This window comes from Pelodiscus sinensis, chromosome 23 (assembly GCF_052426305.1).
Source record: "Pelodiscus sinensis isolate ZL-2025 chromosome 23, ASM5242630v1, whole genome shotgun sequence".
NCBI classification, from domain to species: domain Eukaryota; kingdom Metazoa; phylum Chordata; order Testudines; family Trionychidae; genus Pelodiscus; species Pelodiscus sinensis.
This window is the reverse complement of record NC_143074.1, coordinates 21,820,913-21,844,751: the sequence shown is the minus strand read 5'-3', so window position 1 is coordinate 21,844,751 and position 23,839 is coordinate 21,820,913. Positions and strand designations below refer to the sequence as shown.

Genomic DNA, 23,839 nt, shown 5'->3' with positions numbered 1-23,839 from the left:
AGTAGGCAGAACTGAACCTGGGCCCTTTGGAGCTGAGTGTAGGAGTCGTCTACAGCTTGAGCTATAAAGCCAGTTGGCTCCCAGCTTAGGCTGTAGAGCTCACTTCTTCTTCTCTCTCTCTGTAAGTGGTCTAAATGCCATTCCATGGGACAGTGAACCACACTCAGTAGACGTGTGGGTTACACGAGCACCATCTAGATCATCCCTGACAGGTGTCTGTCTAACCTACTCTTAACTGTCTCCAGTGGTGGAGATTCCACAACCTCCCTAGGCAATTTATTCCAGTATTTAACCACCCTGATAGGATATTTTTCCTAATGTCCAACCTAAACCTCCCTTGCCACAATTTAAGCCCATTTGCTGCTTCTCCTGTCCTCAGAGGCCAATTTTTTTCCCTCCTCCTTGTAACACCCTTTTAAGTACTTGAAAACCGCTATCCTGTCCCCTTTTAGTCTTCCCTCACAGCTCATGTTTTCTAGACCTTTAATCGTTTTTCTCTGGACCCTCTCCAATTTCTCAACGTCTTTCTTGACGTGGTCAGGGCCGGCCCACAACATTTTGGCACTTGAGGCGGGGAGCTCAAATGACGCCCCCATACCCCCTCGCTTGGGCCAAAACTTTGAAAAGTTTCTTGTGCCCTCCTTCCTCCAGCACAGCACTGCACCGTCTCTGTGCATCTAGAGCAGAGAGAATACATACGCATCAGCAACAGACACAATTTTCTACACTCTGGGTCCTAGTGGTGCCCTTCCCAGTCTGGCACCTGAGGCGGCTGCCTCAGTTCGCCTCATGGTAAGGCCAGCCCTGAATGTGGTGCCCAGAACTGGACACAATACTCCAACTGAGGCCTAATCAGCACAGAGCAGAGCGGAAGAACGACTTCTCGTATCTTGCTCTCAACACTCCTGTAAATGCCTCCCAGACTCGTGTTTGCCTTTTTTGCCGCAGTGTCCCACTGTTAGTGAATGGAACAAGAAAATCTTCATTGTGGGGGGACGTACAGCTTTGCCAGCTTTACCATTCCAGGAGTCCAAAGAATCACCTGACCCTGGAAAACGTTGCTCCTGTTTGTGTGGTGTTATGGGGGCTGGTGGGGAGAACATGTGTCTGTTTCCCTCCAGCTGACGCTGTTTAGAGCCTGGGCGTGTGACTACCTCTTACATCGACAGCTCAGCTTTTGTGTTTTGCTGTTGCCTCCCAATCTTAAAGCAGTTTATACTGTGGCAAGATTGTTGTGGAGAATTGTATATCACTGGGTACATACGTCTGTCTCTAGAAGCCAGCATGTGGCAGTGTGCATATCCAGGCCAGTTGTGCCCAATAGGGCTGCGGTGAAAAAATAATTCTGGGCTACTATGCCAAAAGCAGATTCTTGTTTACATGTTTACCACAGTGGGAAGCATGTCAAAAGAGCCTCGTTCTTGTAGAATAAATAACCAGGTCTTCTGCCATTTGGAGAAGGTGCTCTGGATAGATTCCAGTAAGATGCGTTTACACCTGTAATCAGGAACAAACTCTCTTAAAAGGATTTGTGTGTGTGTATATAGGTGCACTTTGGGAAAGCAGAATACCTGCACAAAAGCTCTTGAACAAAAAGGTGTGTGTGGATGGGGAATAGGGGATTTTTGCGCAGAAAGAGGCAAGTGAAAAACGCACAGGTATCCTGGTGGCCATTCTGTGCATAGCAATCAGAGTTTCCTTTTGAGAGAGAGTCCGTGCAGTCTGGACGCTCTCTTGCACAAAAGCGCATCACTTTTTCGATGCGCTTTTGTAGTGCGGACGTGCTCTTGCGCACAAAGATTTTGCGGAAGATTTCTTCCGCAAAAAGCTTCTTGCGCAACAAGCCTGTAGCGTAGACATAGCCAAAGTGTGTGCGCCATCTGTAAAGAGGGGGTAGGATTTGACTTTCACAACTGAAGCAATCACCGGTCGCTTAAGTGATTGAGAGAGGCACTCGGGCCTGCTTGAAAGCTGGAATTCAGCAAGTGGCGCGAAAGGCGGGAAAGTCTTGAGGCTGACGTACGGGTCTTTGAGATCAGGTCAGGTGATCTGGCCTCTCTCTTCCTGGTTCTGTCACACACACCCTTTGTGGCCAAGGGCACGTCTCTTGGGTTAAAAGTGGCCACTGGTTTTCAGGATCTCAGCTTTGGAGATGGATTTTTAGGGGTGCTGAGGAGCTCTGCCATCAACACCCATTTTAGTGACACTCCTGCAGAAGGTCAGAGCCTTTCTCTTAGCTGGCTGCACTTCTGGTCCCGTGGGATAGTATGAGGAACAGTGGGTTTGATTCTCCATAGACTTGCATGTTGCATCACCATGACACCATGCCAAGGAAGGGTAAACATGTCACAGTTCTGACTTGCGCGCTTCACCCTCTCTCCCTCTGCATACATATAAATGGCCACAAAAGATTCAGAGTAACAGGCAATGAGGCTCCTCCGTCTCTCTCAGCTAGCCTAGATGAAAAGCTACAGGCTCAGTGCAGATCCAGACTTGTTTACCTCCAACCTCTGCTTTGGCGAGATCCACAGATGTTGCACAGAGACGTTCTTTCCTTCTCTGAAAGAAGAGCCAGGTTGCTTCTAACATTGCAAAATGCCTCATCCGCTATTGCTGGGCAAAGGCATTAAAGCAGGTTGTAGCCTCTCTTCTCGTACTGTCACTTATCTTTTACTAAAGAGATGTGTCATTCTTATTTCTGTGTAACTGCACCAAGCTGGACACACTTGTTAGCCCAGTGATGGGCAACCTACACTAATGAGTGGGCGGCAAGTGTGGCCCTTCTTCAGGCATTGATGGACCTATCCTCCATGAACTTATCTAGTTTTTAAAACTCTATTACAGTCTTGGCCTTCACATTATCCTTTGGCAAGGAGTTCCACAGGTAGGCTGCACCCAGAATAAGCATATTATAATTTGTCCTGTTTCACCTAGCTATTCTCATTGGTTAAAAGAATCCCAAAGGAATTATAATCAGAGACTGCAAAACTCAACTTTGCTCATGACAAAGACATTGCTAAACTTTAGGGGGGTGGGGATTTTAATCTGTTCCCTATAGGATTTAGTTTTTAAAGTTGAAGGGAGAGCTGCTGAAAGGACACTGTCAAGTTGAATGTTCTGAAATTTTAATAAAGCCCCCTTCAGTTCGTGTCCTGAATTTTGTTTTAAATGTACATTTGTACCATGTTTTTATATATTCCACATGGATGTTGGTTTTTATTATTATGAATTCTTAGCGCAGTAGTTACTGTTCATAGCAGGCATAAGCTAAGAGCAGCCAGTATTCTGAACCCCATTAGCAATGCTGTTCCTCAGACAGTGAGAGACAAAACTAAAATAGATTATGGAGTCACCATGGTTGTCCTCAAGCGGGTTTGTTTTTACTTGTGTATATGTGAATTTAGTGCTGTGTGGAGAGCAAAGACGGATCCAGTCTACCGTTTCAGATATTTTTCAGTGTTTGTCACTGTGGTGATAAACCTGAAAGTCCATATAGTTGGTTTTTCGTGGCTGACTTAAGACTTTGTTACTCACGCAATACCCACATTTGGCAAAGCGCCAGAAAAAATAAAGACAAATATTTGTTTCCAGGATGCAGTGTCATCAGCTGTTAAGTACCGAATTGCTCTCTGTCACTATGCTGTCTTGTGGAGTATGACAGGGTTTCTGTAAAGCTGCAGAGATGCTTTGCTGATCCCACAGTGCAAATTCCCTCCCTTTGTGGCAAATTCACCAAGGCTTTTCACTGATCGCTGGTGCAGAACGGATGTGGAGAAAAGTGAGAAAAGTGAGACTTCTCAGTGATTGCTGCTCTCTGCATCCAGCAGCTTGAACCTACGTGCAGACTTGATTATGGAGAATAACCCTGCACAATGCTTGCCAAAGAGTTTTCTGTTATCTGCCTTCCGAACCAGCTTGTCCGTTGCAGCTGGAAGTCCAGAGCAAGGCTGCTTGTGCTTTTTATTCTTGATGCTTTTCTCTAACTAGCTATTTATAACCATGCAAAGCAGCATTAGTCGGTAGACAAAAGGTCAGTAAAGCCAGCCAGGGGTTATTCCCATTAATAGAGCCCTGCCACACTGCCCTCCTGTCTTTCTAGCAGAACAATACTCTTGTAAAGTGTGTTTGGAAACTATAAGCTGAGTAGAAAGCGATGTGCAAAATACGCACTTTTCAAGTAACAAAAGCAAAATAAGGCTGCAGCAGAAGCAGCGGAGGAAGAGTTCAAGGTAGGAAGTTAGGCAATGTCAAATAACATAGGAGCAGCGTATCCACAGAACAGTAGGCTCCATGGACATTATATAGACATAGAAAACACATTGCTGCATCGTTCGTGATTATACCTGTGACACTGGCTTTTCTGTGTCTCTGGATAAAATCAGACAGATTGTAAAAGCCTTTACTAAGCCAAAAGGAAAATATATCTAAAAAATGTCCAGAATATTCGCAAAGCCATTCATACAAACATGTAATTAAGGCTTTTTTTCCATTGAGTGGAACATGTATAGGACAGACAAGAACTTTGCAGCTCTTACTTTCCTGAGTACCTAACTTGAAAAAAAATCCCTCTTTTAAGGAACCATTTTTCTATGAGCAGGACGTTTGGACAAGTATGTTGGCGCAAGCCATCTTGCTATTCTTGAACCCGGTGTTATCGCTGTAGTAATTTACAGGGCCACTTACTGTTATTATTTTAACCAGGTCATTGATTGTATTCTGCACAATGCAGAGAGCTCAGTGATGAAGGACAAATATAATGCATGATGAAGACTTGGGGAGAGCTCTGTAAAATGTTCCAGCCAAGCTCACGTTACTGTGGTTTCAGCTTTCGTTACAAACTCAGACCAGGTTCCTCAAAAAGTTCTCTGCAAACCTGGGCTCAACTTCTGGGCTCGTGTGAACGCCAGAGGTGAAAGGAAGATGGTTTGCCCCGGCGCAGAGCTCCGGGAAGAGCCGGCTGGAGCGCTCCTCTCCAGAAGGAGGCGCAGTTGGCTCCCGGGGCTCTCCAGCAGGCTACCACGCTCAGCAGCAAGTAGCTAGGCTGGGTAGAGGGGTTCGTTCCAACGTCTAGCTTGGGGCAGGACTTTGTGAACTGAAAAGCCTTATTTCAGTCCAGGCCTGCCTGTCCTGACCACAGACTTGTTGTTTCCTGTCTGCAGAGATGCATGCTGGGAAGTCCCCCCCTTCATCTGGAAAAGGGTTAATAGACTCAGAGCCTATGCCACGCTAGGATCGCATACAGGTCAGGGAAAGAATGCACTGACTGTTTCCCATGTGCCCTTCAGAGGGGCTCTCTAAGGCTGCATCTACCCTATGCGGTTTTTTGGCAAAAATATGCTAATGAGGGACTCATTTGCATGAGTCACAATCTCATTTGCACATTTTCTGCTGATCTGTTTTTGCACTAGGGGTTTTTGCGCAAAAACAAGCCGCGTGGACGTTTTCTTTTTGCGCAAAACCCCCTTTTCCCGCAAGATCCTGATGCATGTATACGGAACTTGCGGGAAAAGGGGTTTTTGCGCAAAAAGAAAACGTCCATGCGGCTTGTTTTTGCGCAAAAACCCCTAGTGCAAAAATGGATTGGCAGAAAATATGCAAATGAGATCACGACTCAGGCAAATGAGTCCCTCATTAGCATATTTTTTGCCAAGAAAACTTGTCGTGGAGACGTAGCCTAAGAGACTTTCCAGTGCACGGTCATGGGAGTTGTCACCCGGAAGGTGCATAGCGTCCCAAAGGGGGTGATGAGGAGGCAGGGCTTTGACTACCTCCCCTGCACACCAGCTGCATGGAGGGGTTTTCCTTGCAGTCCAGAAAGGAATCTGGGAACCCGGAGCTCCCCGGGGCGAAACAGCCCCGAGCCTTCCCTCGGGGTGTGCATCTCTGCCCGGCTCCCCTCCCACTCCAGGGCTGTGCAAAGGCAGCCGAGTGTCTGAGCTAGAGAACTGCCTTTCACAGACGGCTGTGGGCGGGCCTGCAGGGTGCTGCTTCCAAGGGGTACTTACTGCAGCAGACATGTGGGTCGGACACCTCCTGGAATAAGGCTGGCCCGTCACTAGGGACCGTCAGGGTTACATCTCCAGCCTGCTGCCTGCCTTCCCCCAGACTCCTTGCCCCGATCCCAGCCTCCACAGCAGAGACAGCTGGGGCTTCAGGGGGGAGGGGGAGGGTCCCCTTTTGTTAGCAGCCAGCAGGAGTCAGATGAAGCGTGAGGGAAAGGGAAGGGACAGACCCAGACGAGTCCGAGAGGGGTCTCTGTTATTCTGGTTCCAAACAAGGAGTCTTGTGGCACCTCAAAGACTCAGCAGTTTTATTTGGGCGTCGGCTTTTGTGGGTCAAACCCCACTTTCTCAGGTACATGAAAGCTTATCCCTAATTAGTCTTTAAAGAGCTGCAAGACCCAGACGAGTGTGCACAAAGGGGGAGAGAAGGCAAGAGTGTGGGTGTGACAATGTCATTCATTTCTATGCCAACTGCACCTTCCCTGGGATTCAGCTGCAGTGAACGAGGCCGCCTTTATCATCTCAGTTTAGCCAGCAAGTGATTTCTTGTACAGATTGAATTTCTCTAGTCTGGCACTCTCTGGTCCGGCAACTTCTGTGGTCCGGCACGATTTCAGTAATCCGGATGTCCACTTAGCATGGGTGTAGCCAAGTTTCCTGTGGTCCCATAAAGTTTGTTTACAGCCGCCAGTCTTTGCGCTCAGTGCTCTGTGCTGTTCTTTAGCTCTAATTGACCCCAAATGTCTTCTAAGTGCCCAGCAAGCAGTGGAAGTCTTGGTGATGCTGCTAGACAATTTTGACCTCCCGGGGTTTGGCAAATTCTCTGGTTTGGCCCCAAACTAGAGAGGTTCAACCTGTAGTTCAGCCTGCAGACAGCGGCTTGGTTTGCATTGTTCCACAGCTTTGTTTAACAAAACAAAAAACCCCTCAAACTCTCAGCTTCCCGATTACTGTAAATGGAATTCCTTGCACTGCAGAAGCTAAGGGCTTATGAGCGCAGCGAGCTGGTTTCTTTGGGACACGAAAAGAAAAACTGGCTGCTTCGTGGTGAGTTGATTTCTCTTTTTCAAAACACAAAGCAATCAGCTTCACAGCTAGACTGGGGCATTCCAGGGTAGAGTGGGCATGTGGGTAAAGAGAGGGTATTCCAGTTAAAGAACCAGGCAGCATAAAGCAAACAGAGCAGCATATTGTGGCTGATCTTGTGCAGACTGGACACAGCATGCTGGATGCAGTCCAACCAAGGCAGCTAAAAGGAGCTTTGAGATTTACTTACTTCCAAGTTCTTCCCTGCAATGTGAAGGGCTCAAGTTTCTGATATCAAACCATGTACTTTGCTTCGCGGAAGGGAAAGAATTTATAGCCGTACCCCTTGCTAATGAGACCCAGCAATAAAAGCTCATATGGGAAATAAATTAAGTGGCTGGTTAGCTCTCTTAGATTTCAGGATTACATACAGCCACCCCTCTCGTCCCTCCCGCTCCCCCCCCCCAGCCACTACTGCTGCCTCTGATAGAGAGGAGCTGATGGTCCTGGGGGAGCCGGCTTCTAAGCTGGCTCCCTGCGAACACTGGCTCCCACGGAGCCTTCCCCCCCATGTGTAAACATGTAACCACTGACATTTTCAGCGGTTACAGGTTTACAACCCCCCCCCCACGTTTTACCATGCCTAGTGTAACCACGTACGTCCCCATCATCTCGAGAGACATCTAAACTGTCTGCGTCTTAGAGGCAGCGGCACAGGCGCTAGACGGGAGCCAGTGCTCGTGGGGAGCTGGGTCGGAGCACCCGGCCTGTGGCACCCTGCGCGAGTCAGGCCGGGCCCGCTGCAGTCGGGGGCTGCTTCGGCCAGGCTGGAGTGCCCCATGCCAGAGTGCCCCCCGCCTACGCTGGGCCCCTCTGAGCTGGATTCTGTGTCAGATGGGGAGCGGCTCCACCCTAGGGATGTAAACTCCTGTGTAATTGGTTAACCGGTCAGACACGATGTTTAACCAGTTAACCGAGTAAAAGCCTGGGGTGGCGGGAGCGGGTTGGCACGGTTCCCCCTGCTGCTAGGGTTGCCAGATGGTTTAACAAAAAATACTGAACCTCCCTCTCCCCACCAAAAAAAACACTGAGGAAAAAAACTCTGTTGAGAAAAAAAAAAAAGGGGGGGGAGACCAAAGTTGTCAAGTGGACGGAGGCTGTTCTGGCTGAGGTAGCCAACATCACCTGTTAAGGGGGGTGCTTCCTGGTTAACCATTCACACCTCTACTTCAAACAGTGTTTCTTCAGAACGGTCTGTAGCAGAGTAATAGGTGCCCAGTGGGATAGTAACAGGCCTGGCCTTAGGGCCAGGCGAGCAAGGCGGTTGCCTTGGGCCCTGCGTGGCCCATTGCCCGCTTGCCTGGCTGCTTGCTCGTGGCCCTGGCTGGGAGCCGCCTGGCCATGTAGCACAGCCAATCACAGCATGCTGCCTTGGGCCCCTCCCACTCGTTGGCCGGGCCTGAATAGTCCTGTGAACGGTTGCACGAAGCATTTAACTCGGTTCCTCCCGCTCCAATTTGCTTCAGAAACACAAGGGACTGTTTTCCTCTTTGCTTGGGAAACTCATTTTGCGGCTCATTCCACCCACCACTTCCCACTTTGTTTACATACAAGCGCAGACACACACATCCCCTTTCTCTAAACCAAGATACTCTCCCTGTTGTACCCGTTTTTCCAAATTAGGCTGTTTATAACCAGATGTGGAACAGTCATTTTCCACCCTCTCCCTCCCCCATTATGAGTAAATAAAAGGCAACTAAAAGCCTTCATCTTCCTGGAATGGTGGCTGAGCTTACAGCTTTCTGAGCTGCAGCTGCTCTGCGGGAAGACCTGCGTACACATATTTGTTTGTTTCTTCCTATTGGGCTGTTTGAATAGCCAGGCCCCTGGATTCTTTAAACCTGGATCTCACTTGAGGGGATTTTAATTTGCAAACAGTTAGGGTAGTTTTGTTGTTTTGTGCTTAGTGTGGCCTGCTGTGCTCTGGCGTTGCCAGCAAGTCGCTGATGTGTTGGGAGAATCTGCGCATTCCTTCAGCTTTGGTGAGCCTGCTGGAATGTCTGTGGTCGAGTGTAAATCAGAAGCTTGAGCTGAATGGAAAACGTTGGAAAACGTATCCTCTTTCCTGCCGTGGCTGCAGCCTTCGCCCTTTTCTCCCCGGGCACCAGATGCTTCTCCAGTGCCTGTTGCCACCTTTTAAAAGGGGGTTTTGGCTAGTAGCTGTTGCAGGCGGTGTTTGGAGGGAGGCAGGCAGAGGCTGTTGGATGTACAGATGCCAGGGTCAGATCTCACCCTGTAATTGACTTGGCAGTGGGATTTTACAGGAAAAATGAACAGATGTGATTTTGGGCTACACGTGCCCACAGAGTCTCGCATGGGCCTGAGTGGTGATAGCGCCTCTCCGTCCATTTTGGTTTTATTTGTATATCTAAAGCGCCTGCAGCTCCGGATGTATTACCAGAAACATATAGACAAAGGGGAGGGAAAGAATTCAGAGCGGAGCAACAAAACCGATTAAGACGTTTCGGTGGGGGGGGAATAGCTGTGATCGTCTTTAATTTAAAACGAGTCGTCCTGTGGCACCTTAAAGTACGTCTAGACAGTGGTGCTGTTTTGGGATATTCCCGGTATCCCGAAGTAGCTATTCCGCGTCTTTTAAGCAGGCCCATTATTTTGAAATATAACGGGCTCGCTATTCTGACGTCCCTGGAAACCTTGTTCCACCAAGATGAAGGGATGTTTCGGAATAGTGGTTTATTTCAAAATTTGGCCCTGTCAAATGACGAACTAAGCTATTCCGAAACTAACTCGAAATAAGCGATGCGAGTTGCGTAGCTCAGATTGTGTAGCTGATTTCGAGCTAAAGGCTCAGTGTAGATGCACCCCAAGAGAGCGTCCAGACTTGCAAAAAAGCTCTGATTGTCATTAACAGAATGGCCACCAGGACATCTGTGCGTCTTTCGATAGGCTGTTTTTGCGCAACCCCTCCCCCCCATTTCCTGTCACACGCACCTTTTTGCGCAAAAAGGAGTTATTCCTCGTGGAAAGAGGAATACCTATACCGCAAAACCCCCTCTGTTCTGTCAGTTCACTGTAAGTTTTCTTGCGCAAAAATGCGCTTGAGGTGTGGATGCTCTGTGAGTTTTTACGCAGAAATTCTGCAGGGTAGACATAGTGCAAGGTGCCACAAACACGGGTACGGTGCAGAAAGATCAGGTTTATAGGGGTCTGTGGGAGTGTAGCTTGGCTGCATGACAGCGGAGTGTGAAAGACAAAGATAGGAAGGGCTTAAATGCCCATAAAGAAGCATTTTTTCGGGACGCAAAACTCAAGTATCATTGGGGCAGTGGGGTGGACTTAAGAAAAGGAACTTTTCCCTTGGATCCTAGGGGGAAAAAACGAGTTTGTTGAATTGTCTCTGGGGAGAAGTGGTGGGAGCCGCACCCCATCAGGGTTTGGGGAGGGAACTGGACAGCATGTGAGAAAACATACACGGTCAGGGACAGTGAGTCCACCCCCCTCAGCCAATCCACTAACAAATGCTTGTTATCTCAGCTTGCAGGGTAGGCCACATTTTTAACCAGTAGGGATAGTAACACTGTAACCGGAATGCGGCACTTGCGGTGCAGATCCTGGTATCGTAGAAAGTGTCACTGCAACAGCCCCGCCTCCCCCCGGTTCCTAGCTTGTACGAGCCACCAGGAATTAATTGGGACAAGGAGACCAAATGCCCCTTTCCTGGAGGGCGTCTAATCAGAAGAAAATGGGGGCTTCTGGCAAGGGCGGATTTGCGGGCTGAGGCAGAAAGAACCCTGACTAGTATCCCTGCCGAACCCCTCAGTACTAGGGATGTGAACGGGTAACCGGTTAACTGGTAAGTATCCCCCATGGAATGGTTAACCAGTTCCCTGGGAGCAGCCCCCCATGGCCTGCTGCGGATGGAGGGCTGCTCCAACCCCGTCGGGCCCCCATGCGGGTCCAGCAGCCTGCCCTGCGCGGCTTGTTGCTGGGGCCAGGAGCCAGCCTCACGCAGGGTTGGAAGCAGGAACAGTCCCCTGCCTGGGATCCTGCTTAGTCAGTTAACCGGTTAAATGTTAATCAGGGTCCCCAGGGCTGCCAGCTGGCGTCTCAGTAGTAGTCACGGCCCGTGGAAGTGTGGCCTCACCACCCCTGGACCCCCCTCCTGGCTGAGACTCTTTCTTCTCTAAGTGCCCCAGGGAGGGTTGCCAGATACTTTCACAAAAAATCCTGAACGTAGCGGAGAAATTTGGTTGACCAAAAAACCCCCCAAAAATGAAACCAAACTTGTTGAGAAAAAAAAAAGGTCTCTGTGCCTTTAAATTCCCGTGCTCCTCCTCCCTGCCAGCCTTCTGTCCAAGAAAAACAGAAATACCGGTATTTACATGTCCAGTATTTTCTGGTTTTTTTTTTTTAACCAGACAGGGGCCACAAATACTGGACTGGACACCTGGCAACCCTAGCCCCAGGAATTGGCTGTGGCAGAGGTATTGCCTCTTCTTGCAACTCAGGCAGGTCACGTTGAAGTTCCACCCCTCCTGGGGTCACAGAAAGTCCAGCACAAAAATTCAGGCCCCACACCCACAGTGTGAACATAGGTCTCTTAAGGCTTTAAAGCCTCCTGATTCTTCTGGGTCAGGGGTTTCACACCATCATCCCAATGGCCAGAAGAGGAACCCAGGCCCACCCTATACAGGGGCTCCCAGGCGGGTAGCAGCCACAGTCGACTCCATCAGAGCCTCCTTGGACCCCATTCCACCATGCGCCTTCCCCCAAGCCCCTTGCTGGGCTCTGGGTAGCAAACTGGGCTCCCTAGAGCATCTCTCCCAAGCTCTGCTTTCTGCCCTGGTACCAGGGTCAGTTACAGGAGCTTGCTCCAGTTCTGCTTTTCCCACACAAGCTTCCTCCTGGCCCCGCAGGAGCATCTCCCACATCTCTGACCTGTCTTATTCCCAGGGCACACCTGCACCATCCTCCTCTCTCTCCCTTGCAGCCCCCTTCTGTGCCAGGCCTCCACCCAGCTCCTCTCTGCTTCTTTCCTTAGGCCTGGGGCATCCTCCAGGTTCAGCCCGGGGAGTTAATTGGCCTTTGAGGCCCACATGAACCCTTTTGCTACTTGTGCGGGGTGAACATCTCACCGCATTCACCGAACACTTTGAAAAAAGCAGCCCCCCCCACTAGAACATGGGTGTACGCGGCAGCTGAGCAATCGGATAATTAAAGCTTCCTTGTAGATGTTACTTTTCGTTCGCTGTGTGTCTGGGGTGCTCTGCGCTGTACCGAGCGAGCGTTTCCCCACAATTATCTCGATGGGAAGGTGCACGTTAAAAAGACATTCTCGACTCGACTTGTCATGTTTACTGAGATGTTAATCACGCACCTGGCTTCCGTAATAAGCGATTGTCTTCCGCGGTTGGTTCAAAACACTGGGGCTTCTTTCCTGACATGCTTTTATTTCCAGCTCTGAGCAGCGCCGCCGCATGTCGATAATCCCCCAGCACTAACACTGTGTATTCCGTGTTACACAGTCCTGTTTTTTGTTTCAGCTGCTCCAGACTAACACGGCTACATCTCTGCCTGTATGTATGGAGCTTTGCTCTCCTGGAATGCAAGACGTTGGCTTTACTTTGCATCAGTTGTGAGGATGTTTCTGGGGGCCAGGCTAGTATCTGCCTCCCACTTCTTTGTCATGCTTTCCACCGGTGGCGTCTTCTCTCTCATCCATCTGGTGACTTCTGCCACATGTCAACAACAGGCTTTGAGCCATTGTTCCCACTAATCTTTTCCACCCACGTGTGGAATAAGTTTTGTTATGTGCAGCAAGACAGGTGCGGATGTGCACCACTGTTAGCAACAAGTAACCTCGCTGCGGGAACTCTGCTAATCAGCTGGGTGTCATTGGAATCTTTCCTGAGCAGCCGCACAAGCACACAGCTTATAGGGAACAATGCTTTGAACACTTCAGCACCAAAACTCAGTTTTCTGCCATCTTAGTAAAAGCCAAGGCATAACTATATTTGCTGACAGTAGCAATAGGCTGGATCAGTCACTGGAATATTACACATTCTCACTTGATGTCCTAAAATATGTTGGTCATGTTATTTTTGTTTCACTCTCCTTTCCTTAACCTCTTTCCTTGGTTTACCTTCATGCTTCGCATTTGTCTGATTGACATTGTAAGCTCTGCAGGACCAGGGGGTAACATTTTCAAACCCACCTAAGTGACTTAGGAGCCTTAGCCTATGAGATGTAAGCACCCGTGTCACTTTTGAAAATGGGATTTAGGCTCCTGAATGACTTAGGCTCTTTACCCCGGGATTTTTTCCCTCAGTCTCGGTGGAGTTGCATGCAAAGTTCTGGCTCTGTATAAATGTTTAAGAATAAGTACTTGAAGCTGTCTTTCCATCTGCAAGGGACTTGTCTCTCTTTCCATTGTTGTTACTAATTTGTTTTTCAGTCCTCTGGAGTTGGGTGGACAGCAGCTGGAGCAGCTGGAAGAGCCATTCCCGGATGGCTTCCCAGCACTGCTCAACTTGCCTTGGCCAACACTTACAATTCCAGCAAATGTTTGTTGCTTTACAGACCGTTGATGCACCCTCCCCAGGGAGAGGGGGAAAAAAATCCCGTCTAAGCCAGCCAGATGAAGACATTGTTTTTATTTTTTGTTAAAATTTGTGAATGTCCAAAGAAATTTTGTTTTGATACTTACTGTCAACCGGAGTGTGCCAAGATCTGAAATACTTAATAGCCCAATGTCCAAACACAGACCACCAGCTCTGGAAAACTAGAAAAAACCCCACAATGTTCTAGCACAACAGAGATCAAAAACGATTCTCCCACGATTCTTCCTATGCTGGAGGTCAGGGGTATCCCTGATCTTGCTCCCGGAGGTAAACAGAAGTTTGGCCACTGACGTCAGCTGGGGTGGGAGGAGCAGCAGACCTTTGTATGAGTGTTTCCCAAGAGAGTCAGGTAATTAATTGGAGGATTCCACTCAATTCCACTCCAAATACATTAAAAGTGGAAGTGCAGGCTGCAGTACAAACACATACAAAGATTTATTTCCACCCAATCAGCGTTCTTTGTCTGACCTCCTAGGGTAGGCCTACCATGGAAAGGGAGCAGAGAAGAGCGACAAGAATGATTAAAGGTTTAGAGAACATGACCTATGAAGTCAGGCTTCATGAACTGGGCTTGTTTAGTTTGGAAAAAAGAAGATTAAGGGGGGACATGATAGCGGTTTTCAAATATCTAAAAGGGTGTCACAAGGAGGAAGGAGAAAAATTGTTCCTCTTGGTTTCTGAGGACAGGACAAGGAGTAATGGGCTTAAAGTGCAGCAGGGGAGGTTTAGATTGGACATTAGGAAAAAATTCCTAACTGTCAGGGTGGTCAAATATTGGAATAAATTGCCAAGGGAGGTGGTGGAATCTCCCTCTCTGGAGATATTTAAGAACAGGTTGGATAGACATCTGTCAGGGATGGTGTAGACGGAGCTTGGTCCTGCCTTGAGGGCGGGGGGCTGGACTCGATGACCTCTCGAGGTCCCTTCCAGTCCTATTATTCTATGATCACAGACTGTACGGTATGGCTACAGCAAACCTTTGCCTGGGTCTTCAGTAACATTTCAACCCCGAGCCTTTAGTTCCGCAGTGAAGTGCTTGGAATTCTAGGAGCAACTCTATCATGTGGTAGTGGTAGTAGGCAATTATCCTCCTCGGGTGGCTAATCCATTGACATATATGACGCATATATGCGGCCTGGTGGTACACTCCGTGAGAAGTCTTATTATAGGGGCACTTTTTGTTTTACATAAGAACGGCCGCATTGGGTCAGACCAAAGGTCCATGTAGCCCAGCAGCCTGTCTGCTGACAGTGGCCAGCACCAGGTGCCCCAGAGAGGGTGGACCGAAGACAATGATCAAGCAATTTGTCTCCTGCCATCCTTCTCCAGACAAACAGAGGCCAAGGACACCATTTCTATCCCCTGGCTAATAGCCTTTTATGGACCTAACCTCCATGAAATTATCTAGCTTCTCTTTAAACTCTGTTCTAGTCCTAGCCTTCACAGCCTCCTCTGGCAAGGAGTTCCACAGGTTGACTACACGCTGTGTGAAGAACTTTCTTTTATTAATTTTAAACCTGCTACCCATTAACTTCATTTGGTGTCCTCTAGTTTTGTGTGCTACTTGGATGAAGCAGGCTCATTTCTGGCTCTGATCACCTCGTGGCAGGAGATAACAGGCCTGGTTCTCCCGTCTTTTTGACACCAGCTCTGTGCTGTTTTAGTGGAAGCCCAAAGGCTGCGAGAGAGATGCTAAAGCCCTAACGCGTACGGTGTGAAATGATCGGGTTAACTCTGGCTCTCCCATCTTGTCTGGGCCCTTTTGCCAGTGGACCTCCCTTGTCTTCCTTAGGACCCCTCTGCTCCATTCCAATTTCATGCTAGCTCGGATAGAGTCTTAAATCCTTGTTCAAGAAACCCAACACATTTGCCAAACGTTGCTTTTTTTTGCTTATCTGTATGTACCGGGAAATAGGAGCACATCGTCCGCATCCTCCACTCAGCCAGCCGGCTCCCTTCAGCACTCTCTGTCCTTTCTGCAGTTCACTGATGTTGGCATGAGATTCTTTTTCCTCCGCCGGCTTTGCCATCTGGAACAATCCTTTTCTCCCTCTGCACCTCATCAACTCTCTGTTTAGTTCCTGTCCTCAGCAGATAAATTTTTGGTCTCTGCTGTGGATGCCTGCCTCTGTTACTGGCCGTTTGACCAAATATTTAGTTGATTTGTCCATTGTACCGCCCGCTGTAATGAATATCATATTACTGACTTTTGGGACTAAGCCTCCAGAAATGACTGTACAGAATAAATCTGTGTAGCCTCCAAGTGGACCGTGTGCATAGGCATGTTACGTCCTCGTATTCCAGAGGGAGCTGGGTGTGTTCGTGTGTGATAAAACACCGGCCTATGCCCCACATCTTCATTCACAGGGAAACAGAAAAAGAACTGGGACAGCTCAGCCTCTCTTCTGTCGGAGGGGAAAGAGGGAAGAACCCCTTTGCTTGTTAAACACACTTCCTAGTGTCCCGGGCAGACAGGGCTACAGTTGCATTCTTCTCACAGTGTTTTGTACAATGGCTCTGAGGTTATGCTACGCAAGTTCTGTATCTGTTGCAGGGCTCGGCTGTCTCGTTACAGCAGCTCTGCTTTTTTCAGCTGTGGTAAGTGACCAAGCCTGTAATTAAAAACCGTCAAACTTTTCCTCTGCTAAGAAAATACTTGCAAAGGTCGTGGTCTCCTGGGGAGTTTTAAGCTTTTGTAAAAGGTTTTCCTGAGTCTGTGGTCGGAATTTGGGAGTAATGCGGCTGTGCAGTCGGCAGAGTGGAAACTGTAAGAGAGCACTGGATTAAGCATTTGGAGTCAGGGTTCAGTTTAGACGTGGATTCAGCGGCTAATTTGCCATATTGCTTTCCAGTCTGCAGCCTTTTGTATTTCTGCCTTATGAGTTGAGCATACATTTTTATTTTTGTTCATTAACTGCTGTGAATTTTCCTCTTTGTTGAAGTACTGGTTGCTTATGATGTAATATTCTTTCTTTCTTCTTCGCCTTTATTAGTTTATAGTACTCAGAAGTAAGCTAGGCTGCCCTAGAAGGGGGACACTTCCATCTAAAACACATCAGGATTGGGGTACTTCTTTTTAACGTTATTATCCTGAATTCTTCCTAGAACTTTATTTTCTCAAAAGACGTGAGGACATGTTATCTGTCCTTAATAACAATAATATAGAGGCAGCCATGGCAAGCTAGAACTGCAGAGTTTGCTAGAGACAGGCTAATTTAAAGGGAGTCAACGGCTGTCAGCCGTAGTGATGGATTAGTGTAATTCATAGAAGCCACACAAAAGCGCCGGAGTAAATAGCGCATCATAATACCATAGCAGCATAGACATTAGGGATGCAAAAGTCCTAGTAGGTCACCTATCCCTGCCAACTTCAGATAGTTCTCTCTTGTGGTTTTCCCAGTCTAGCAATGGGAGGCTTCAAAGCACTTTCCTGTAATAGATCACACGTGTTTTAGGGAAATAGAACAGTGATTTTGCAAACCACGTAACATCTATAAAACACAATATATAATTTCCCCTGGAGCCTTCTAGCATATGGAACATTTATGAAAAGGAATAAATAGACAGAGAGGGGTCTTTCTTGTCTTCGCCTTTGCCCTCCCTACAAATAAATGACTAATCAGCGGAGAGGAAAGAACTACAAAGCTGAATGGGTAGGGAGAAAGTAATCTGAGAATAGGGAATAGAGGCAGAAAGAAGCTAGGAAGGAAGTCAGGAAATGGAGGTGGGTGACCATGGAAAGTACTAAAAGTGAAAAGGGATTTTCCTTCGATGATTTCCGTGTAAGGGCCCATAGAAACTTCCCCATCGTTGTTTGGAATCGCAATAAGTAGGAGTCCCGACGTGGTCTGTGTTTCACAAGAGCTTTGTTGTACTGCGCATGCCTAGGAGAATTCTCTCTTTCATTCCCTCCCCCAGCCTGTCAGCATGGTGGAACACGCTGAATTTCAGAAGGCTGGAAAGGAGCCAGGCCTACAGATCTGGCGGATTGAGAAATTTGATTTGGTCCCGGTGCCAAAAAACCTGTATGGAGACTTCTTCACCGGAGATGCGTATCTGATTCTGAACACCGTCAAACAGCGGAGCGGGAACCTGCAGTATGACCTGCATTTCTGGTTAGGTAAGGTCCGATGGGCTTGTCTCTGTCTTCATGGAAATTGGCAGGTCTTCCAGCTCCTGGTGCTAAACCCGGGGAGGTGAAAATTCTTGCACCGGTTTCCTCTCGCTGGTCCGGGACTGTTGGGTAAACCTGTCCTGCCACAGGGGAAAAGGAAGACGAAAGTGGCACAGTTCAGGTCACGTACTGTTATGTTCCCAAAGTGCCTCCCATCCCAAAGTGTTTTGCGCTTTCTCTGTACATTGCACAATTGACATGCAGCCAGTTCTGGGGTGGAGAGCTGCAACTAATCACACCCTTGCTCCATCAGAAGAAGTGAAAATTTTGTTCAGACGCTGCAACAAATCCTTATGCTTTTGTGCAGTGTCCTGGGATCTTTACTGCCCGCATAGAGCAGACAGGACCTCTGTTGAGTTCTCATACAAAATACCCCCCGCTCCCGGCAGCCCTGGGGTGCTATCAAACAGTGTAGTCTGCTAACGGTAAATGGGGCTTTAGTTCAGTGCATTGTCGTAGTTGTGTTGTAGCCATACCAGATCCCCCGAATTCTCAAGGGTTCCCGACAGTCTGCAGAGCCAGGCTGCTGATACCCAAGTGCCACGTTAAGGGTCTGCTAGATTTCCTGGCTGTTGGGCAGAGTGGACGCACCTTCTTGCCAACAACTGGCCAGGCTGTCAGTGGTAGTTGTGTAACCCACACACCTGCTGAGCTAGTGTAACCCACACACCTGCTGAGTGGGGCGCACTGTCCCATCTAGTGGCACTGAGACCACGCTCAGAGAGAATAATGAGTTTGCTCTACAGGCTTTGCTCAGAGCCAGCTGGCTTTTAGCTCAAGTGGTAGAGGCTCATGCACTAAGCTCCCCAGGTCCCAGGTTTGATTCCACCCTCAGATAACCAGGGTTGGCCAGCGTTACAGTAACACCAAGCTCTTATCCGGAACTTCTCATCCACTGATCTCAAAGCGCTTTATGAAGGAGATATGGGTCGCGGTTGCTGTTTGTACAGATGGAGAAAGTGAGATTCTGAGGGTCAGTCCTTGCCTGGCTTTCTCCCAGGGAAAGGGAAAATGTCAGAAGGAAAGAAACTGAGCCCTTTCCCTGACTGTAATCAAATACCTAGCTGTAGAGGTTTTCCAGGAAACTAGCCCTTCAGGGACTTAGTCTTTCCACAGGCCTTCCCTTCACTCTGCCTGGTCTTCCTTTGATTTCTAGGGGATTTCTGTAGCCAGGATGAAAGCGGTGCAGCTGCCATATTCACTGTCCAGCTGGACGACTATCTCCAGGGGAAGGCTATCCAGCATCGGGAGGTGCAGGGGCACGAGTCTTCGACTTTCCTAGGATACTTCAAATCCGGCCTGAAGTACAAAGTATGTAATTGCAGGACATCCACTGAGCGGGTCTGAATCGGATTCGCTGGAGTCCCCGCCTGCCCGTGTCACTGAGGGGAAGTCAAAATTGTTGAGCACGGGGAATACATCCCTCACCGGATGTTTTCAGAGCTCTAAAATGGGCAGGATGCAGAACAGCTGCCCTCAGCAAGAGAGCCTGGGTGGATTCAATGAGACAGACATGAAAGCCCCACATTGTAGGGTTTTGTTTTTCTTCAAAGAAGGGAGCTGTCTGCAATAGAAATCTGAGTTAATGGCAAATTCCTTGCCCTATGATTGTCTCCATCCCCACGTACCTACCTCCCATGGTCTTTCCATTATCTCTGTTTCTATGCCTGCCACATTTCCTCTCCCTGCTCTCCGGGCAGCTATCATCCATTATATTCGGGAGGTGAGGGACAGCATCAGGGAGTCATTTCTCCACAGGATTGCAAAAGGGTGGACACAAGGGGGAGGAATTAGACTGTCCAGGAATAGTTACCTACATTGGCTTTACACCGGCACAAACACAGCAAAGTTCTGTGCCCCACGGCCTTTTCTCCGGGATTTTCATAGAATCATAGAACCATAGAGCTGGAAAAGACCTTAGAAGATCATCAAGTCCAGCCCCCTGCTCTAGGCAGGACCAGTCCCAACGATCCTGCAATCCTTTTGTTTCCTTATTCATAACCTGGCATTTTCCATTCCTTTCTCGTGTTAATTTGGTTTCACTTTGGGGGAATGGCTGAATGAACCTACTGCCTAAATTGTCCCAGAATAGTACCAAAGTGCCTACCAGATTGAGATCTTTAATCTGTGGACACCTCACTTTTGAGAATGTTTTGAACCTCGCCTTGGACAAAAGCCATGAAAATGGCAGATAGCAACCCCCCCCCCAAAAAAGAGAATGAGTTTTCTCTTCCCGTATGGAGAGTGAAAAACTGGGCGATAGGCAGTTGTCCAGAAACAGACTGTTCAAAGAGGGGCAGCGTGTTTCAGTGGTTAGAGCAAGGGGCGGGGTGGTCGGGAAGTGTGAGTCCTATTCCCAGCTCTGCCCTGATACGGTCTCTTGTTTGAATTCACTCTGCGCTTTGTTCGCTCTTTCTCTTAGCCGCAGTGAGAGTGAATGGGGGGCGATGGGTAACGGGGAACGGGCAAAGGGGCATGGCTGGTACCTCATACACGCTGTGCGATAGAAAGACCAACACACCCCAGGCTTCTTCCACTTCCTGCTCACCCCCTTTATATTCATAGTCAGAGGCATGCGGCACACCTCTTGGGTGTGTCCCAGAATCCTTTGCACCCATTTCCCTGCATATGAGATGGGCATGATGATTGATGTAGAGGTTGAACCTCACTAGTCTGGCACTCTCCGGTCTGGAAACATCCATGGTCTGGCATGACGTTAGTTAGCCGGATGTCCACTTGGCATGGGCGTGGCCAAGTTTCCCGCCATCCCATAAAGTGGGTTTGCAGCCGCCAGTCCTGGCTCTCAGTGTTCGGTGCTATTATTTAGCTCTAATTGACCCCGAAAAGTCCAAGAAGCAGTGGAGGTGCTAGAAATGCTGCTAGACAACATTGACCTCCTGTGGGTTGGTAAGTTGTCGGCTTTGGCATCCGTTAAGTCCTGAGGGTGCCGGACTAGAGAGGTTCAACTTGTAGTGAGACAGAGATGGGGGCCTGGCTTGGGAAGTGTGGGCCTCTGACATCGACCCAACATCGAACAGTGTCGCCATCGTCTTTGTTCTTCTAGGCTGGTGGGGTGGCTTCTGGCTTCAAGCACGTGGTTCCCAATGAGGTGACCGTCCAAAGGCTCCTTCAGATCAAAGGCAGGCGAGTGGTTCGAGCTACCGAGGTCCCGGTGAGCTGGGACAGTTTCAACAACGGAGACTGTTTCATCCTGGATCTGGGCAGCGTAAGTCCGCGAGTTCAACTCCCGCGTGCCGAACCTTCGGGGAACGGAGGAGGTCTGGGTGGGACAGTTCGTTCTTCGTCCTCTTCTGTGTGAAGCGGTGCCAGGCTACCTCAGGTCACCGTGGTTTCACACACCGTTCCGCTGATCTATTCGCTCTCCGCTTGCCTGGCTGGAAAGTGAGCCGTGTTTTCCTGGTCGGATGAGCTGTGGGACCCCGGCCCCCTAGATCCACGCTTCCCAAGCACTCCCCTGCCGCCAGGATGTGGTCCTAATATGCTGCCACTGCATCGCGCAGGTCTGCTGACCCCTCCGTGGGCGCGTTCTAAAGAAGCCCTGTGTTCCCGGCGTGGGGCACTCTGAAATCCCGTTCTCTTTCTGCCCCACAGGACATCCACCAGTGGTGTGGCGCCAAGAGCAATCGCTTCGAGCGGCTGAAAGCCACCCAGATGGCCAAGGGAATCCGGGATAACGAGCGGAGCGGCCGTGGCAAAGTCTACGTGATAGAGGAAGGGTCAGAGCGGGAGCAGATGCTGCAGGTCTCTTTCCTTGTGTTTCACTGAACCGCAGAGCAAAGGCCTCCCTGGGCAGTGAGCTGCGGGGTGGCCAGTGTGGGCTGCGGGTGAAAGGGCGGCTCGCATGCACGTGGGCAATCCAGGATGTGTCTGCCCATCTACGATCAGCAGGAGAAACGCTGTAAAATGGCTACAGAACAGGCTTGTGAGTCGCGGTATCGGGCTCTACATCTGGCCTTGCCACTGACATGCTGTGTGGCTTTCGGCAGGTCATATGGCCTTTCCGTGCCTCGGTTTCCCCTGGTTCCTGCATACTTAATGTGTGTGAAGTGCTTTGAGAGCCTCGGGGGAAGGGACTACCGAAGTGCATAATTCTCTATGCGAAGGACAAGGAAACAGTGACTGTTAAAGCCAGGTTTGGAGATCGGAACGTATCAATTTGGATGTTGTCGACCCACAATTTTCTCTTGTGTGTGTGGGTTGTGGGTTTTTTTTTTTTTTTTTTTTGCGGTCCGAGCATCTGGAGGAGCAGTGGCTCTCTTGGATCGATGCTCGCAGCTAGCAATTGTTTTCCTCTCTCCCAGGTTCTGGGACCGAAGCCCGATCTGCCAGAAGGAGTCTCTGATGAGGACGTGAAAGCTGACGCATCCAATAGAAAGCTGGCTAAGCTGTACAAGGTAACACGAAGCAGATGGCTGCTGTCAGAGGAGCCCCACAAAGGGTCGAATCACAGAACCATTCAAGTGTCAGGCTGGAAGAGAAATTGAGAGGCGCTAAGGCAGGGCCAAGTGAACTTAGACCGGGGCTACTCGATTTTGGAAGCTCCGGGGGCCACAGTGACAATCACAGCACATGCCGAGGGCCACAACTTAAGTGTGGTTGCATGTACATGCAAGTATACATGCAAATATATGCAAATAGCTTCCTTCACGCTGACGGGCATGAATACAAAGATTAAGGCAACACTACGCCACACGCAGGCCCCAAGCAAGTCAGTTCTGCTGATATTAATAAAATGCACTATTGACCCGATTCCACCCACACGACAGCACTTTGAATGAGCAATGACAGCCCAGGAATTTAACTACTAAAACGCGTCTCAACAGAAGACCGTTCTATTGACTCGCTGTTGTGGAGCGTGTTCCCAGTGGAGGCCATGTTCAAAGGATCCTACTCGTGGGCTGCATGTTGAGCCCTGCATAAACCTAAACTGCACCGCGGACCACAAACAGGCTGCGGGCCGCATGTTGAATAGCCTTGACTTAGACCGTCCTTGACAAATATATGTCTGACCCAGGGATCCGGTTCCTTAGGGTTACCCCTTCAGGCCCCTGCTACTATATGTACCTGCATAATACATATACGAGCAATTGCATCGCCTGTTGGCCGCAGATCGCTGTTCCTGGTTAACGGGAGCTGCAGGAAGTGGTGTCCTGGTGCACGCCACTTCCCGCAGCTCCCATTGGCCAAGAATGGCGATCTGCAGCCAATGGGAGCTGCAGTCGCCTGTACCTGCAGAGGCGCAAGAAAATATAGCACCTAGCGATGTGAATGTTTAACCGGTTAACCGGCAAGCCTTACCCTTAACGGGTGAGACTTATCGGTTATGGTTAACCGGTGGGGGCTGGAGGAGCCCCCCACCTGCCATTGGCTGGGGGCTTCTCCAGCCCAGGTGGAGCAGCCCTGACCCTCTCCCTCCACTCGCTCCTTTTCATTGGATGACCGGTTAAACGTAATGGTTAACTGGTTAACTAATTAAACAGATTTTTACCTCCCTGATAGTAGGGGGGGCCTGCCAGGGGATAACCCTGACGAACTGCCATTTTATTGCTCACCCCTGGGCGAACCTGTTGTAGCGAGGCAGAGCTGGAGCGGAGAGAGGAGCGCTGTGTCTCTCTCCCTGCATCGCTAGCTATTCGTGAAGTACGAGCGCCCTCCTCTGGCCGGTCAGGAGTGATGGAGAATCAATGAGCTTGGGACCCAGACTCTGATCTCCTCCGCTCCACCATGCAGATGGGCTCACCAGCTCTGGGGGCTCAGCGCTGTGGCTAGGCCCAGCGCGGGCAGCAGCGGGGAACACTGTCTCACTAGGGCCTGCCAGTGTCCCTCAGCCCTGCCCTGGAGGGGGATCACTTCAAGGGGCAAGAAGCGAGTTCAGTCTCCGTAGCCCATTCGATTTTTAGTTCCTCTACGGCAGGGGTGTCCAAACTTTTTTCAAAGAGGGCCAGATTTGAAGAAGTGAACATGCGTGAGGGCCG

At 49.4% G+C, this 23,839-nt stretch overlaps 1 protein-coding gene across 3 annotated transcripts in view; it reads left to right on the top strand.

The window, feature by feature from the left end:
- GSN (gelsolin) overlaps positions 1–23,839 on the top strand; it is a 50,286-nt gene that overhangs the window by 11,463 nt on the left and 14,984 nt on the right. For 2 of the 3 annotated variants that reach the window (XM_089772965.1, XM_075905465.2), the window contains 5 exons: positions 17,588–17,789; positions 19,000–19,154; positions 20,908–21,069; positions 21,456–21,605; positions 22,166–22,258. In XM_089772965.1, coding sequence (XP_089629091.1) covers positions 17,597–17,789; positions 19,000–19,154; positions 20,908–21,069; positions 21,456–21,605; positions 22,166–22,258 — 753 coding nt within the window. In that variant the 5' untranslated portion in view covers positions 17,588–17,596. Of the gene's footprint in view, positions 1–16,024; positions 16,268–17,587; positions 17,790–18,999; positions 19,155–20,907; positions 21,070–21,455; positions 21,606–22,165; positions 22,259–23,839 lie in introns of those variants that run through there. The other variant, XM_089772966.1, reaches the window with a different exon arrangement.